Genomic DNA, 19,314 nt, shown 5'->3' with positions numbered 1-19,314 from the left:
TGTATGCAATTTGGATTGCAATATGGATTCTGAATTCTTGCAATTGCAACTATACAAATTCAGTTGCAAGTTTCAAATTGCAAGCTACAATTGCAATCATACAATTGTAAGCATTCAGATTCCATATTGCAATCCAAATTGCATACAATCATACCAGATCATACTCAATCAGTCTGCAAATAGTCACTGCTAACTGCCGCACCTGGATTCTCCTGCATCATTGCTACTGATTGCCATTCAAACAAAAGGGAGGGATGGTACAGCAAAGAGAGTGACCCTGCCCACCGTGCAATGAAAACCTTATTTGCATAAAAATAAAAAGACGCATTTCTCAGGATTAGGCCCCATTCTGCATTTTGCGGAACGGAATTGCGGACCCATTAATTTCTATGGGGCCGCACAATGTGCTGCCCAGATATGGAATAGAGGACCCGCACTTCCGGGTTCGCAATTCTTGTGTCGCAATTCTAGTGCCGGCAATGTGCGGTCCGCAAAATGCAGAACGCACATTGCCGGTGTCCGTGTTTTGCGGATCCGTGGATCCTCAAAACACGCTACGAACGTGTGAATGGAGCCTTAGAGGACTGGATTTTAACAACAAAGGTATGGTTATGTTTAGGAGCACCTAACCTACGTGACGGTATGCTTACTTTGAAACTGATTTTGGAGATGATAGTCTTCCTTTAATGACAATAGAACTTCCTGTGTACGTCCAGCAAAGTAAGTCATTGTATCTGTTATTATGCTGCTGTTCTATGCAAGTTTTTTCAGGAATACTTTTTGGAAATCAGTAAACCAGTAAGAATTAAATGATCTATTTTTGCAGGGTCTGGAGATGATACAAGGGCCTGGGGGCCACCCTTTGTTGGAAGTGAAAGTGCCTACTTTCTTAGCGTGAATAGAAATAAAAAGGTATTTCAAATTTACACTTGAGGGTGGGGGGGGGGGGGGTGTTTGTATCGTTGTAAGTCGTGTTTGATAACAAATGCTGATAAAAACCATCTTATAAAAAAAAAGTATTTAGAGACCCACATACCATTACGTCCACTTTGTGTGTGCCCTTTATTATTATCTTGGTGATCTTTAGAGATCTCTGAGCTAAAATTAAGGTGGAAGAATTCTGGAGCTCCTCTCATCCTTCTGTGATATGTTAGGTACATCTCAATGAGGTCCTGTTTTTTACATTGCTTTAGGCCTCATGCACACGAACGTATTTTGTTTCTGTGTTCGTTCCTTTTTTTTTTGCGCATAGGATGCAGACCCATTCATTTGAATGGGTCCGCTAAAAATGCGGACAGCACACCATGTGCTATCTGCATCCGTATGTCCGTTCCATAGCCCCGCAAAAAAAATATAACTTGTCCTATTCTTGTCCGTTTTAGGCATTGTTACAATAGATCCGCAAAAAAAGGATGGCTATTGGATGTCATCCGTTTATTTTTTTGCGGACCGCAAAACACATACGGTCGTGTACATATAGCCTTAATCTTTTATACGTAGATGCTATGTTTATATGTAGATATCATCTATTTTAGAGTACAAACCGGATTCCAAAAAAGTTGGGACACTAAACAAATTGTGAATAAAAACTGAATGCAATGATGTGGAGATGGCAAATGTCAATATTTTATTTGTAATAGAACGTAGATGACAGATCAGACGTTTAATCCGAGTAAATGTATCATTTTAAAGTAAAAATACGTTGATTCCAATTTTCACGGTGTCAATAAATCCCAAAAAAGTTGGGGCAAGTAGCAATAAGAGGCTGGAAAAAGTAAATTTGAGCATAACGAAGAGCTGGAAGACCAATTAACACTAATTAGGTCAATTGGCAACATGATTGGGTATAAAAGGAGCTTCTCAGAGTGGCAGTGTCTCTCAGAAGCCAAGATGGGTAGAGGATCACCAATTCCCACAATGTTGCGCAGAAAGATAGTGGAGCAATATCAGAAAGGTGTTACCCAGCGAAAAATTGCAAAGACTTTTCATCTATCATCATCAACTGTGCATAACATCATCCGAAGATTCAGAGAATCTGGAACAATCTCTGTGCGTAAGGGTCAAGGCCGTAAAACCATACTGGATGCCCGTGATCTCCGGGCCCTTAAACGACACTGCAACACAAACAGGAATGCTACTGTAAAGGAAATCACAGAATGGGCTCAGGAATACTTCCAGAAACCATTGTCAGTGAACACAATCCAGCTGAAACTCTACAGGGCAAAGAAGAAGCCATTTCTAAGCAAGATCCACAAGCTCAGGCGTTTTCACTGGGCCAGGGATCATTTAAAATGGAGTGTGGCAAAATGGAAGACTGTTCTGTGGTCAGACGAGTCACGATTCGAAGTTCTTTTTGGAAATCTGGGACGCCATGTCATCCGGACCAAAGAGGACAAGGACAACCCAAGTTGTTATCAACGCTCAGTTCAGAAGCCTGCATCTCTGATGGTATGGGGTTGCATGAGTGCGTGTGGCATGGGCAGCTTGCATGTCTGGATAGGCACCATCAATGCAGAAAAATATATTCAGGTTCTAGAACAACATATGCTCCCATCCAGACGTCATCTCTTTCAGGGAAGACCCTGCATTTTTCAACAAGATAATGCCAGAGCACATTCTGAATCAATCACAACATCATGGCTGCGTAGGAGAAGGATCCGGGTACTGAAATGGCCAGTCTGCAGTCCAGATCTTTCACCTATAGAGAACATTTGGCGCATCATAAAGAGGAAGGTGCAACAAAGAAGGCCCAAGACGATTGAACAGTTAGAGGCCTGTATTAGACAAGAATGGGAGAGCATTCCTATTTCTAAACTTGAGAAACTTGTCTCCTCGGTCCCCAGACGTCTGTTGAGTGTTGTAAGAAGAAGGGGAGATGCCACACAGTGGTGAAAATGGCCTTGTCCCAACTTTTTGGGGATTTGTTGACATCATGAAATTCTGATTCAACATATTTTTCCCTTAAAATGGTACATTTTCTCAGTTTAAACTTTTGTTCCGTGATTTATGTTCTATTCTGAATAAAATATTAGAAGTTGGCACCTCCACATCATTGCATTCAGTTTTTATTCACGATTTGTATAGTGTCCCAACTTTTTTGGAATCCGGTTTGTACTTTCACACTAGCGTTTTTCTTTGCCGGCGCTGAGTTCCGTCCTAGGGGCTGAAATCCGGAAAAGAACTGATCAGTTTTATCCTAATGCATTCTGAATGGAGAGTAATCCGTTCAGGATGCATCAGGATGTCTTCAGTTCAGTCTTTTTGACTGATCAGGCTTTTCAGAAAACCATAGCATGTTGTATTTTTACTTTGACTGAACACTGGATCCGGTCTTTTTCCCATTGACTTGCATTAACGCCGGATCCGGCGCCGTGTATTCAGTCAAACCGGATCCGGCTTTTGCATGTTAAACCCGGAAAATGTGAAAAAAAAGTTAAAGTCCATAAATGGCGGATGCGTTTTTTCCAATGCATTTTTTCATTGTGATCAAAATCCTGATCAGGATTTAAATGTAATCCGTTTTCACACGTTTTTCCGGATCCGGCGGGCAGTTCCGGTGTCGGAATTGAACACCGGATTTAAACAACGCTAGTGTGAAAGTAGCCTTAGGGCTCTTTCACACCTGCGTTCTTTTCTTCCGGCATAGAGTTCCGTCGTCGGGGCTCTATGCCAGAAGAATCCTGATCAGTTTTATCCTAATGCATTCTGGATGGAGAGAAATCCGTTCAGGATGCATCAGGATGTCTTCAGTTCCGGACTGAAACGTTTTTTGGCCGGAGAAAATACCGCAGCATGCTGCACTTTTTGCTCCGGCCAAAAATCCTGAACACTTGCCGCAAGGCCGGATCCGGAATGAATGCCCATTGAAAGGCATTGATCCGGATCCGGCCTTAAGCTAAACGTCGTTTCGGCGCATTGCCGGATCCGACGTTTAGCTTTTTCTGAATGGTTACCATGGCTGCCGGGACGCTAAAGTCCTGGCAGCCATGGTTAAGTGTAGTGGGGAGCGGGGGAGCAGTATACTTACCGTCCGTGCGGCTCCCCGGGCGCTCCAGAGTGACGTCAGGGCGCCCCACGCTCATGGATGACGTGTCGCATGGATCACGTCATCCATCGGCATGGGGCGCTCTGACGTCATTCTGGAGCGCCCCGGGAGCCGCACGGACTGTAAGTATACCGCTCCCCCGCTCCCCACTACTACTATGGCAACCAGGACTTTAATAGCGTCCTGGGTGCCATAGTAACACTGAACGCATTTTGAAGACGGATCCTTCTTTAAATGCTTTCAGTTCACTTGCGTTTTTCCGGATCCGGCGTGTAATTCCGGCAAGTGGAGTACACGCCGGATCCGGACAACGCAAGTGTAAAAGATGCCTTACAGAAAATAATTATACATACTATTAATACATGAAATTATATATCTTTTACTAATCCTGATGAGCATACACCTTTAGATAGCTGTCATCTGATAAGGTTTCCTCCTGCCCCACTTACACTCAGGCCAGCCAAGTGTCATGTATTCTCAATAGTTAGAAGTATGATGCTGTCAGATATCTCGGATGGTAGCTTACTAAACCACGAAAAAGTAGGCTGATAGGGCGAAAGTACGAAACCACGAAAGTACAGTGGGCTGATAGGGTGGCTGCAGGAGCTCGCTCGCCCGATCAGTGGCACGGACCCCGCAGTCACTGACAGCTGGGCCCCTGCTGCATAGGCCGGCATCAGTAAAAACACCAGTTTTCAGAGGGTATGGGTTCTCTCCACATATCCATCAGGCCCCCGCGCTGCAGTGACGGGGACCTGATGGCAGAGAAGGCAGCCCGATGCCTTCCATAGGCATCGGGGGTTGCCTTCTACGGAAGCCTGTGAGATCCAGCCTTTAAGCATAAAATCTGACAGTCAATACATTATAATACAGGATGTATTGTAATGCATTGTAGAGGGGATCAGACCCCAGAAGTTGAAGTCCCCAGAAGTTGAGTGGGACAAAAAAAAAGGTAAAAAAATAAATTTTTTGGTCACCTTACATCACAAAAAGTGCAACACCAAGCGATCAAAAAGGCGTATCCCCCCCAAAATAGTACCAATCAAACCGTCACCTCATCCCACAAAAAATTTGCCCCTACATAAAACAATTCGGCAAAAAAAAAAATATGGCTCTCAGAATATGGAGATGATTTTTTTGGTTTCAAAAATGCTTTTGTGTTAAAAGTGAAAAAATAAATAAAAAAAGTTGACATATTAGGTATCGCCGTGTCCATAACAACCAGGTCTATTAAAATATCACATGACCTAACACCTTTGGTGAACACCGTAAAAAATAAAACCAGTGTCAAAAAAGCAATTTATTGTCACCTTACATCACAAAAAGTGTAATACCAAGCGATCACAAAGTCACACACACTCCAAAAGTAGTACCAATCAAACCGTCATCTAATCCGGCAAAAAATGAGACCATACCTAAGACAATCGGCCAAAAAATAAAAAAAACTATGGCTCTCAGAATATGGAGACACTAAGACATGATTTTTTTTGTTTCAAAAATGCTTTTATTGTGTAAAACTTAAATAAAAAAAGTATACGTATTAGGTATCTCCACGTCCGTAACGACCTGCTGTATAAAAGTATCACATGATCTAACCCCTCAGGTGAACACCTTAAAAAACAAAACAAAAAGAAACTGTGTCAAAAAGTGTAATACCAAGCAATCAAAATCTCATACGCAATCCAAAATAGTACCAATCAAACCGTCATCTCATACCGCAAGAAATGAGCCGCTACATAAGACAGTTGCCCAAAAAATAAATAAATAAATGTCTTTCAGAGCATGGAGACACCAAAATTTTTTTTTTTCAAAAATGCTTTATTATGTAAAACTGAAACAAACGATCAAAATAGTAGTCATATTTGGTATTGTCGTGTCCGTAACAACCTGCTCTATAAAAATAGCAGATGATCTAACCTGTCAGATGAACATTGTAAAAAAAAAAAAAAAAAAATTGTGCCAAAACAGAGAAGAGCAGAGTAAGTATGCATGCTGGGAGTTGTAGTTTCGCAACAGTTGGAGTGCTGGAGGTTGCCTACCCCTGCCTTAGGCTATTCTGTTAAGATTGACTGCCGTGTATGAACATAAATGCATTACAAGCTCACTAGGAAGTCAGTGCATTGATTTCCAGTACTGTGAGGGCAAAATGACTGTAAAGTGCATATTACTAAACCACAGTATAGATGGCCATATGCATTAAAGCTCTTTCATATGAGCGTCTGTTATTTTAGTTGTTCTGCTCTTTTATAGGAACAGAATAACGAAAATAACTGAAGTGCCAGATTTGGCTCATAACTGACAAAACCAAACAGATCCCATTGACTACAATAGGAATTTCCGCTCGGGAGAAAAGAAGCCTGCATGCAGAACTTTTCTCTCCGCTATTTTTTTTATTTTTACTAAATCTGTGACATTGACCCCAGACTGTCCCAATAATGCAGATGTGAACATGGCCTTAGTTCTATGGCAAATTGGAAGTGTTGTCTGACCATCTAATGTGTATGCATTCTTCTGGACGCTAAGGATCAGGCATGTTGGATTTCAGCTGCTCATCCATTTGTCCTTGGGGAGATAAGCTACTGCCTGAGGTGTCTTCACAAGTTTTCTCCCCTCTCCCCATTCCCTTCATACTCATACTCGGCTGAGCATACATACAGTATATGTAGAAAGATCGGGAGAGATAGCTGTTGGCCGAACAAGCATTTGACTGACAGTTATCTCATGTATATGGTCTTCTTAAGAATAAGATTATTAAAAGAAAAAAGTGTGATTCATTGTTTGCCAGTAGAAAACAGGTTTATTGTTCTAAGCTGCTATGCCCATGTGCATATCTCGATGGTAGATATGCACATGCCCACGTACCTAAGACTAAAACACACTGAACCAAACCCTCAACTGTAGGGAAGAGGGAAAGAGACACCCAGCTCCTTCAACAACCGAAGGAGCTAGCATCACCCTAGAGGCCTAGTAAAAACAGACACAGAATGAAAAAAGGTAGAAGGACTTATCTAGAGATGTGTTGGAGCAGACGATCCACCAAACTTCCAGAGCTCACACAAGGCAGAACTAAAACCCGCAAAGGCTATAGGGAGAGGGAGGAATAAATAGCCTGACCAATTACCTAAAGAACAACACCTGGGAGGAGGTGGGATTCCGTGTAAACCCACAAAACACAAACTGTCAGATCGAGTCACATGCAGCAACTCTGACAGATCTCCTCAGAACACCCACAGGGCAGGGTGTGACAGTACCCTCTCCTCTACGGGTGGCCTCCGGACACCCAGGTCCAACTTTATCCGGGTGTGCCCTGTGAAAGGCATTGAGAAGGCGGCTAGCATTAACATCGGTAGCCGGAACATACTTTCTTCGGGACCGTATGACCTCCAATGCACCAGGTTCTGAAGGGAACCCCGAAGAACACGTGAGTTGAGAATTCTAGAGATCTGAAACTCCAGATTACCATCAACCAAAACAGGAGGAGGGGGCAAAGGAGATGGTTCCGCAGGTTCCATATATTTCTTCACTAAGGACCTGTAAAACACATTATGGATCTTCCAGGCCTGCGGAAGCTCCAGACGAAATACCACCGGATTGACAATGGCCGAGATTTTGTAAGGGCCAATAAATCTTGGACCCAATTTCCAAGAGGGCACCTTCAGCTTAATGTTTTTAGTGGACAACCACACCAAATCACCCACACACAGGTCCGGACCAGTCATACGTCTCTTGTCAGCCATCCGTTTATATCTTTCACCCATTTTTTTCAAATTAACTCGAATCTTCCGCCAGATAAATGACAAAGAGGAAGAGAATCTCTCCTCTTCCGGTATCCCAGAAGATTCGGTCCCAGAAAAAGTGCCAAACTGAGGGTGAAAACCATATGCGCCAAAAAATGGTGACTTATCAGTTAACTCCTGCCTACGGTTATTCAAGGCAAACTCAGCTAAAGACAAGAACGAGGACCACTCATCCTGATTCTCAGAGACAAAACACCTCAAATAGGTCTCCAGGTTTTGGTTAGTGCGCTCAGTTTGACCATTCGACTGAGGATGAAAAGCCGAAGAGAAAGACAACTGAATACCCAGACGAGAACAAAACGCCCTCCAAAACCTGGAAACAAATTGCGTCCCCCTATCAGACACCGCATCAGAGAGAATGCCATGGAATTTCACAATGTTATCAACAAAAACATGAGCGAGAGTTTTCGCATTGGGCAAACCTGATAATGGTACAAAGTGAGCCATCTTGCTGAAGCGGTCCACTACCACTAAAATCACGGTTTTCCTAGAGGAACTCAGCAAATCAGTAATAAAGTCCATGGACAAATGTGTCCAAGGACGAGATGGGATGCACAGGTCTCACAGGCTGCTATATAACCCTCACCACTTTTACGCAACCCTGGCCACCAGAATCTCTGGGAAATAAGCTCTACAGTGATTCTACTTCCAGGATATCCCGCAAGGACAGTATCATGATGTTCCTTGAACACCTTGTATCGCAGTTCAGAAGGAACAAACAACTTGCCTGGAGGACAAGAATCAGGTGCCTCCTCTTGAGCCCCCAACACTTCCGTCTCCAGCTCGGGGTAAAGATCGGAAACCACCACCCTATCAGCCAAAATCGGAGCGGGATCCTCCTAATCTCCCCCCCCCCCCCCCCCGGAAAGCTACATGACAATGCATCCGCTTTAATGTTTTTAATCTTAGGGCGATAGGTGACCACAAAATTGAACCTGGTAAAAAACAATGACCATCTAGCCTGCCTAGGATTTAAACGCTTTGCAGATTGCAGGTAAGCCAGATTCTTATGGTCCGTAAATACCGTAATCGGATGGGTAGCCCCTTCTAGCCAATAACGCCACTCTTCAAAGGCCAATTTGATGGCCAACAACTCTCTATTCCCAACATCATAATTTCTTTTGGCGGCTGAAAGTTTCTTGGAGAAAAAAGCACACGGGCGCCATTTGCTAGGAGAGGGACCCTGCGACAATACTGCTCCGACTCTTCTGAGACGTCAACCTCCACAATGAAGGGTTGAGATACATCAGGTTGCATCAGAATGGGAGCAGAAGCAAAACATTTCTTAATAGCAGAAAAAGCCTGTAATGCCCCATCCGACCAGACAGAGAAGTCAGCGCCCTTCCTAGTCATATCTGTCAAAGGTTTGACAATGGTGGAATAATTCAGGATGAATTTTCTGTAGTAATTAGTAAATCCTAAAAAACGCATCAGAGCTTTCTGATTCTCCGGCCGTCCCATTCCAGTACCGCATGGACCTTTTTGGGATCCATACGAAAACCGGAGGCAGAAAGCAACTACCGTATGTTTCGCCCCATAAGACACACTTTTTCTCCCCCCAAAATGGGGGAGAAATGCCCCTGCGTCTTATGGGGCGAATGCAGGCAGTTTTACATCGCAAGCTCCGATGTACGAGCGAACGGGGGAGGGACTGGGAGGAGGAGCTGGGGGCCGGAAATAGCAGCGGGGCGGTGCAGTCAGTGTACTATAGCCCCGCCTCTCTGGTATACTAATATAAAATGTCTTATTCAATTAATAGTTATTAAACATACCCCCCCCACTCCTAATAGTACCGTACATCCTAACCGCTTCAGTAGAATGCAGGCAGGCAGGCCGGGCGGGCGGCAGCGTAACTCCCTGATGTCACGTGCCTGCGCCGCCTACTTTATGAATGAAGCAGGCGGCGCAGGCAAGTGACGTCAGTGAGTGACGCGTCGGCCGCCCGGCCTGCCTGCCTGCGTTGTACTGAAGCGGTTAGGATGTACGGTACTATTAGGAGTTGGGGGGCATGTTTAATAACTATTAATTGAATAAGACATTTTATATTAGTATACTGGAGCGGCGGGGGGGGGATCTGTGGATGACATTTTTTGGGGGGACATCTGTGGATAGCACAGTTATGGGCTGGGGGGGTCTGTGGATGGCACTGTTATGGGCTGGGGGGGTCTGTGGATGGCACTGTTATGGGGTGGGGGGTCTGTGGATGGCACATATATAACAGTGCCACCCACAGATCCCCCCTCTAACAGTGCCATCCACAGATCCCCCCTGTAACATGGCCAGCCACAGATCCCCCTGTAACAGTGCAAGCCACAGATCCCCCCCATAACAGTGTCCGTCACAGATCCCCCCCCATAACAGTGTCCGTCATCCACAGATCCCCCCATAACAGTGTCCGCCATCCACAGATCCCCCCATAACAGTGTCCGTCATCCACAGATCCCCCCATAACAGTGTCCGTCATCCACAGATCCCCCTATAACAGTGTCCGTCATCCACAGATCCCCCCATAACAGTGTCCGTCATCCACAGATCCCCCCCATAACAGTGTCCTTCACAGATCCGCCCATAACAGTGTCCGTCATCCACAGATCCCCCCATAACAGTGTCCTTCACAGATCCCCCCCATAACAGTGTCCGTCATCCACAGATCCCCCCCATAACAGTGTCCGTCATCCACAGATCCCCCCATAACAGTGTCCGTCATCCACGGGGGTATTGAAGACCGTTTTCCATTCATCTCCTTCCCTGATTCTGATCAGATTATAAGCTCCTCTTGAATCCAACTTAGAAAATACCTTGGCACCAACAATCTGATCAATGAGATCCGGAATCAAGGGAAGGGCATAAGGATCACGGACAGTAATGAGATTCAGTTCCCGAAAATCTAGGCACGGATCCGTCCTTCTTATTTACGAAAAAGAAGGCAGCGGCCATAGTAGACTTAGATGGTCTAATATGTCCCTTTGCCAAACTCTCTGCAATATACTCCCGCATAGCTATTCTTTCGGGTTGAGAAAGATTATATAACCAAGATTTTGGCAATTTTGCTCTGGGGATAAGATTGACCGGACAATCATACTCTCGGTTAGGGGGCAATTCCTGAGCTCCAATCTCCGAGAATACATCCGAAAAATCGGAAAGAAACTGAGGCAAAACCTGAGTGGACACCCCAGAAATAGAGGCACTAAGACAATTGTTCATGCAAAATTCACTCCAATTACTGATTTGTCTTGTTTGCCAGTCAATGGTAGGGTTATGTTTTATCAACCATGGTAGACCCAGAACCATCGGAGCAGACAAACCTTTCATCACAAAACAAGAAATTAACTTAACATGAGATTCACCCACCCTCAAATGAATATCCTGAACAATATGAGTTAGACATCTTTGCGAGAGGGGGGGCCGAATCTATAGCAAACGCTGGTATCTCTTTGCTTAATGCGCTAGTTTTAAATCCATGAAGAAAGTGAAAATCAATAAGATTAACCCCTGCGCCACTGTCAACAAATACCCTCAACTCAAAATTTCCAGAGTCTAGCACCACCATGGCAGGCAGGAGGAATTAGGTACTGCAGGTAGGATACAAATATGCCTTCTCTGACTCCCCATTCACACTACCAAGAGTAAGGAGTTTTTTTTCTTTGAAGGAATCCCCTATTTGTTTTTCATTACCACTTCGAGGTTTAATAAAAGGGCACACATTAATGAAATTACCTTTTTGACCACAGAAGTAACACAGTCTATTCAACTTCCTAAATTTCCTATTACCAGAGCAAGAAGTAACCTGACTCAGTTACATAGGCTCCTCTCCAGCCCCTAATTCAAGTGTCATAGTACCCTGAGGGACAGGAGGGACTGATTCCCCACCAGACAGCACTCCCTGCCCGAGGGGAACCTTGCACCTCTCCCTAAAACGTCTATCAATCCGTACGGCCAAAGACATGGCCGCCTCCAAAGAATCAGGTTTTTCATGAAATGCAAGGGTATCTTTTAATCTCTCAGATAGCCCCTGACAGAACTGACTACGGAGTGCAGGATCATTCCACTCTGAGTTAGTCGCCCATCTTCTAAATTCAGCACAATACGACTCAGCAGTACATTCTCCCTGGCACAAGCTGCGCAACTTAGATTCAGCCATAGAGACCCGGTCTGGGTCATCAAAAATCAGGCCCAGGGCTCTAAAAAATTCATCCACCGACCAGAGGGACTGTGAACCGGTCGGCAGAGAAAAAGCCCGAGACGTCACCTTTTAGCAGAGAAATAATAATCCCTACTCTCTGGTTTTCGTCTCCAGATGAAATCTGACTCAGACGAAAATACAATTTACAGGCAGGACTCCCTAAACCGAACAAAGTTATCACCTCCCCTGGAAAACCTATCAGGGAGAGCGACCTTAGGTTCCAGGCAGACGGCGGCACCAGACGCCATTGTACTCTGACACCGTGCAGCCGAATTGCGGAGGTCAGCTACCTCCAAAGACAATCCCTGCATGCGATCAACCAAAGCATCAATAGTTTCCATTTTGCAAACAGCAAGGGAAAAAATTACGGTAAGGCGGGTTATAATGTCACGGTATGTAAGATAAGGGAAGGAAACAGAACACGACGGCAAACAAAACAACTGACTAGGCCCCAAATGCTAGGGAACAAAGGGGTCACCACCTAGCATTCCCTAAAACACTTTCCCTAAGCTGCTATGCCCAAGCTATTCAACAACCGAAGGAGCTAGCGTCACCCTAGAGGCCTAGTAAAAACATATCTAATTATCTTATCTTATCTAGAGATGTGTTGGAGCAGACGATCCACCAAACTTCCAGAGCTCACACAAGGCAGAACTATAACCCGCAAAGGCTATAGGGAGAGGGAGGGATAAATAGCCTTACCAATTACCTAAAGAACAACACCTGGGAGGAGGTGGGATTCAGTTCAAACCCACAACAAAGCAAACTGTCAGATCGAGTCACGTGCAGCAACTCTGACAGATCTCCTCAGAACACCCAGAGGGCAGGGCGTGACACCTATATCCCACTCTCTATCTACACTATCTACCCCCTTATTAGTATGACCCCCAGATCCTAGTCTGATATTTTTTAATAGCTAACAAAAATAGAAGCAATGATGTAACATAGCGAGCTTTCGAGACCTCAAAATCATTGCTTCTATTTTTGTTCTGATTTTGTTTCTCTTAATGAGAAAAATTAATAAGATTATGAAATATTTGCTTCAGATAGACTGATGCAAATCAGCCTTAGTAAGGGGAGCCTTAAGAATTACTTCTGTTCATACAGTATGTTAGTAACTGCTAGTAGAGCCCTTTCTCCCAATTAGAAGGCATTAAAAGTGGATACTTGGTGGCACCATTGTGGGCCAGACTAAAGGCGTTGCAGGCTGTCAAAATCCATTTCCAAATGACCTCTTAGGGAATTTTAAGTTAGCATCATGGTCCAGTTAACCATAACAGAGAGCAGGTAAAAGAAAATCTGTCTGGAAGACTTGACACAATCGAACTGTATGTGGATAGACCATTTATTTGAGTTAGCACCTGTCCACATGCCCTTATGGATGTCATAGAGCCAGGTCTCCAGCTTGAGACCCATCTCTATGAGCTAAAATGTAGACCGTAACAGACTGAAGTACATAGGGCCCACCATTGGATTTGATTATGAGGGGCCACCTGCAGGGGTGGGATTCAGATTTTTAACAACAATTTCCATATTTGGTGTATGGGGTGTCTGAGATGTAGCACACCATGGAAAACGCTTCCTACTTTAATAAGCAAATTAACCAATTGTCAAGTCAGGTTAACCAATAACATACAGTATATGTTTGTATTGTTTGAATATTACAGCTTCCAGTATGACCCGATTGCTTTACAAACAAGAATAGTAGCACCCATCATCTTTCTGCAGACTTAGGGTCCATTCACACGTCCGCAAAATGGGTCTGGATCCGTTTCGCAACTTTACGGAACGGATCCGGACCCATTCATTTTCATTGGGGCTGCAAAAGATGCGGACAGCACACAGTGTGGAATGATTACCTGACCCGGCTGCGATCCAGCTGTAACTGAACTGTAAGTTGAAGTGACTTTGTTGTGTCCCTACCTTTCTTCAAAACTGGTCATAGGAGGCCACGGCATTACAGTCTAAATATGGCTCTCAGAAAATGGCAACACCAAAGCAGCTTTTTTTTTTCAATAAAGCTTTTATTTTGTAGGTTAGGTTAGGTATTGCCGCGACCATAACAACCGGCTGTATAAAAATATCACATGACCTACCCTGTTGGATGAACGTTGTAAAAACAAAAAACTGTGTTAAAAAAAACAATATATGTAATGCACTGCCCCCCCCATAAATAAATAATACAGTACACAACACCCCATAAATAAATACAAAATACTGCGCCCCCATAAATAAATAATACAATGCACTGCACCCCGATAAATAAATTATACAATACACCACGCACCCATAACGGAATAATAAAATACACCACGTTCCAGAAATAATGTAATGCACCACAGCCCCATAAAAAAATAATACTATGCACTGTACCCCCATAAATAATATAATGAACCATGCCCCCATAACTAGATAATACAATGCATTGCACCCCTAAAAATAATACAATATACCATGTCCCCATAAATAAATAATACACCACGTCCCAGAAATAAATAATACAATACACCACATCCCCAGAAATAAATAATACACCACGTCCCAGAAATTAATAATATATTTTTAATATACCACATCCCCATAAATAAATAATAAAACACACCATGCCCCCAGAAATAAATAATATAATGTACCGTGTTCCCTTAAATAAATAATATAATATACCACATCCCCATAAATAAATAATACAATGCACCACCTCCCCATCACTAAATAATATAATACACCACGTCCCAGAAATATATAATACAACATACCACATCCCATTAAATAAATAACACAATGCACCATGCCCCCAGAAATAAATAAGTCCCATAAATCAATCTGGTGTAAAGTAGCTCATAGCAACCAATCAGATTTCACCTTTTATTTTCCAAAGGAGCTGTCAAAAAAGGTAGAATCTGATTGGTTGCTATGGGTACTGTATTTTTCGCCCTATAAGATGCACCTGCCCATAAGACGCACCTAGGTTTTTGAGGAGGAAAATAAGAAAAAAAAAATTTTGAACCAAAAGGTGTGCTTTTGGTGGGTTTTGAACTACCGTAATGGTGGTCTGTGGATGACACTATTATGGGGGATCTGTGGATGGCACTGTTATGGGGGCATCTGTGGATGGCACTGTTATGGGGGCATATGTGGATGGCACTGTTATGGGGGCATATGTGGATGGCACTGTTATCGGGGATCATTGTGGGGGCATCTGTGGATGACACATATATAGCATCTTATGTGTCATCCACAGATTGTAACAGTACAGCCTGGATCACAGCGGCTCCCTGTGACGATACGCTGACTTGCGCTCCAGCGCGGAACGCACCGGCCGTCTGCGATGATACGCTGGCTTGCGTTCCAGCGTGGAACGCAGCGACCGCCTGTGTTGTTACGCTGGCTTGCGCTCCAGCGTGGAACGCAGTGGCTGCTGGGCCCTCCTGTGACTCCGCCCACTTACCGTCCGGCCCTTAAATAGAAGACAGGTGCTAAGCAGGGTGTTCCACTATTGGAGTGCGCACCCTGCTAGCTCCACTGCATCTGAGGACTCTGTCCACATATCCAGACCTGGATCCCTAACAACAGCGTGAAGGACTGTCTACCTTCTTGCCACTGGCTTCCCCACTGCTGGCTTCCTAGCCAGGACCAACTAACCGCAAGTATATGCCTGTTACCTGCTCTGATTAATGTCCTGGAACTCTGAGTGGGGTGGTTCCTGCTGGTGTGAGACGATACTCCCAAACCAACTCTGAACCTGCTGCATACTATATACTAAACTGTGGACATGCTCTGAACCTACTGCATACTATATACTAAACTGTGGACATGCTATACTAACTCTGAACCTACTGCATACTATATACTAAACTGTGGACATGCTCTGAACCTACTGCATACTATATACTAAACTGTGGACATGCTCTGAACCTATGGCATACAATATACTAAACTGAGGACATGCTATATACTAACCCTGAACCTATTGCATACTAGATACTAACTCTGAACTGTGCACAAGCTTATACTAACTTGTGACTCCTGTAATACTGGGAGACCTTCCTCTCCAGCAGTAATACTAAATAGATGGATAGCGGTAAATGATTTTGTTACCCCAAACTCTCCGCCCAAGACTGAGAGAGACGCCTGGGGTACATACTGAGTAACCGCGAATCCCACAGCCAAGAACAAGGGCAGTGGGATAATAGTGCATGTCCATTGCTTCCGCAGTTGAGATCCTAACTGATCAACTAGGTGCTTTACACAGATCCCCCATAACAGTGTCCCTGTGTAGTGAATGGGGGCCGGCATCTGTTTCTGTAATGGTAGCGGGGCCCGGTGCAGTCACTGTATTCTACTACACTGGGCTCTGCTCTCTGTAGTATACGGTAATCATATCTAACTTGTGGGTATTGTTAAAGTATTCCAATCATCTTAAATCTAGCGCTGTACTACTTACTACTAACTTCTTGGCAACCAGAAGGCCGGGTGGGGTGGGCTGGCGCTCGTAGCGTAGCTCACAACGCTTAATGTGCCTGCGCCGCTTGCTTCATTCATAAAGTGGGCGGTGCAGGCGCAGTGAGCGTAGTGAGCTACGCTATGAGCGCCAGCCCGCCCGGCCTCCTGACTGCCAAGAAATTAGTTGTAAGTAGTACAGCGCTAGATTTAATATGATTGGAATACTTTAACAATACCCACAAGTTAGATATGATTACCGTATACTACAGAGAGTGGGGCCCGGTGTAGTGGAATACAGTGACTGCATCGGGCCCCGATGCATTACAGAAACAGATGCCGGCCCCCAGCCCCTCCTCCCTCTCAGCATATTCACCGGACGGTCGCAGTATTCGCCCCCCCCCCCCCCCCTCCCCCCATAAGACGCACTGCTATTTCTCCCCCACTTTTTCCCTGGGGGAAAAAGTGCGTCTTATAGGGCGAAAAATACGGTAACTAAGCCAGTACTGCTGTACACCAGTTTGATAAATGACCCCATTAGTCTAAGGTTCAAACAAGCTGTATTTTTGTGGGACCCCTCTAAGAAAAAGGGATTTCTGAGGAGACAGAAAATGAAGCGTCTCTCTGCCATACTGTTATTGCCCTGTGTAAATGTACCCTGTGTCAATGCCTAAAGTTGCATAATTTATAACATTATTAAATGAAGACAGAAATATTTTGTGTGTCTTGTTCATTTCATATCCTATTTCATTTTGTTAGAGTATAGCTGTCAACATGAAGGATCCCAAAGGAACCAAGATTATTAAACAGGTAAATAAAAATATAAACTCTTTTATGACCTGGGATGTTTTGGGCCTTCATTTCCAGAGCAAAGTTTTAAGTTTTGCAGTGTTGCCTTATAAAGGTGATTTTTTTTTTCCACTTCTCAGCCTACTCCAAAAAGTTTTGTTTCTTTTTTTGTGGGACTTATGGGGCTTTCATATTTTTAAGAGTTGAAGTGAATATTTATTCTACGTCTTATTCAGGGACAAATGGTCAGAAACAGGAAAAAATATAGTTTTTTCACATTTTTCATGCTTTGTTTTAATGTTAACATTTATTAAGGCTACTTTCACACTGGCGTTTTGGCTTTCCGTTTGTGAGATCTGTTCAGGGCTCTCACAAGCGGTCCAAAATGGATCAGTTTTGCCCTAATGCATTCTGAATGGAAAAGGATCCGCTCAGAATGCATCAGTTTGCCTCCGATCAGTCTCCATTCCGCTTTGGAGGCGGACACCAAAATGCTGCTTGCAGATCCGTTCTGACACACAATGTAAGTCTATGCGTATGGATCCGTTTTCTTTGACACAATCTGGCACAATAGAAAACGGATCCGTCCTCCATTGAATTTCAATGGTGTTTGGTGTTCAAGACGGATCCGTCTTGGCTATGTTAAAGATAATACAAACGGATCCGATTTGAATGGATGCAGACGGTTGTATTATCTGAACGGATCCGTCTGCGCAGATCCAAGACGGATCCGCACAAAACGTGAGTGTGAAAGTAACCTAAAAAATGAATCCTCTAATTCTCCTGTGCATAGCATCGTCAGGTATCTCTTTTTTATTATTAAATTTATTTGTTACTTAATTTTTTTACAATTTATTTTTATCCATTTTATTTATTTATGCTACTATTAATTTATAGTCCATAGATAACTGTTACCAGTGATCTGTATAAATATACTGTACATGTGGAGAAGGCGCAGATCGTTCAGTTTTTATCGTGCGGGTGCAATGCGATTTAATGCGTTTTGCACGCGCGTGATAAAAAACTGAATGTTTACAAACAACATCTCTTAGCAAAGCAACCATCAGTAAAAAAACAATGATTTTCACGCAGCCCCATTCACTTCTATGGGGCCAGCGTTGCGTGAAAATTGCAGAATATAGTACATGCTGCGATTTTCAAGCAATGCACAAGTGATGCGTGAAAAGCAACGCTCATGTTCACAGACCCATTAAAATGAATGGGTCCAGATTCTGTGTGGGCCCAATGCGTTCGCATTACGCATTGCACCCACGCGGAATACTCGCTCGTGTGAAATGGGCCTTAGGGCTCTTTCACACGAGCAGATGCCGTGCGTGGAATCCGCTGCGTGAAAGTGAGCCAAGCCCCGCTCTGTACAGAGACACAGAGCGTTAACATGATTAATAATGCTCTTTGCCTCTCTTTGATCTTTTTACTACAAAATCACGGTGACAACTTTACCTCACTGTGATTTTGTAGTAAAAAGGTCACAGAGAGGCACGGAGCATTATCAATCATGTTAATGCTCCGTGTCTTTGGTGTCCAGAGCGCGGCTTGGCACACTTTCACGCAGCGGATTACCCGCACCGCATCCGCTCATGTGAAAGAGCCCTTAGGGGGATAGAGGTGTGGCTTAAGATGTGACACCAGAATTTTTCCTTGGGTGAAGTAAGCCAACTATTAGGCCCCTTGCAGACGAGCCTGAGCGGAATAGGTCCGGATGTGTTGTGGATGCGTTCAGTGAAAAATGCGCTATTTGGCAAGCAAGTTCATTCAGTTTTTTATGCGATCGCGTTCGTTTTGATCTTGAGGGTGAAATGTGATTTAATGTGTTTTGCACGCGCGTGATAACAAAAAGAAGGTATACAAACAACATTTCTTAGCAACCTTCCGTGAAAAACGCATCACATCCGCACTTGCTTGTGGACGCGACGAGATTTTCATGCAGCCCCATTCACTTCTATGGGGCCAGCGTTGCGTGGAAATCACAGAATATAGAACATGCTGCGATTTTCACGCAACGCACAAGTGATGCGTGAAAACCAACGCTCATGTACACA

At 44.0% G+C, this 19,314-nt stretch overlaps 1 protein-coding gene across 2 annotated transcripts in view; it reads left to right on the top strand.

The window, feature by feature from the left end:
* Positions 1–19,314, top strand: part of SUGCT (succinyl-CoA:glutarate-CoA transferase) — a 1,029,682-nt gene that overhangs the window by 60,060 nt on the left and 950,308 nt on the right. For both annotated transcript variants that reach the window (XM_040432683.1, XM_040432681.1), the window contains exons 4-5: positions 827–912; positions 17,225–17,275. In XM_040432683.1, coding sequence (XP_040288617.1) covers positions 827–912; positions 17,225–17,275 — 137 coding nt within the window. The remainder of the gene's footprint in view (positions 1–826; positions 913–17,224; positions 17,276–19,314) is intronic.

Source organism: Bufo bufo, chromosome 5 (assembly GCF_905171765.1).
Source record: "Bufo bufo chromosome 5, aBufBuf1.1, whole genome shotgun sequence".
In the NCBI taxonomy this organism is placed as follows: domain Eukaryota; kingdom Metazoa; phylum Chordata; class Amphibia; order Anura; family Bufonidae; genus Bufo; species Bufo bufo.
Note: the sequence above shows the minus strand (reverse complement) of the source record. Positions and strands in the feature narration are given on the sequence as shown.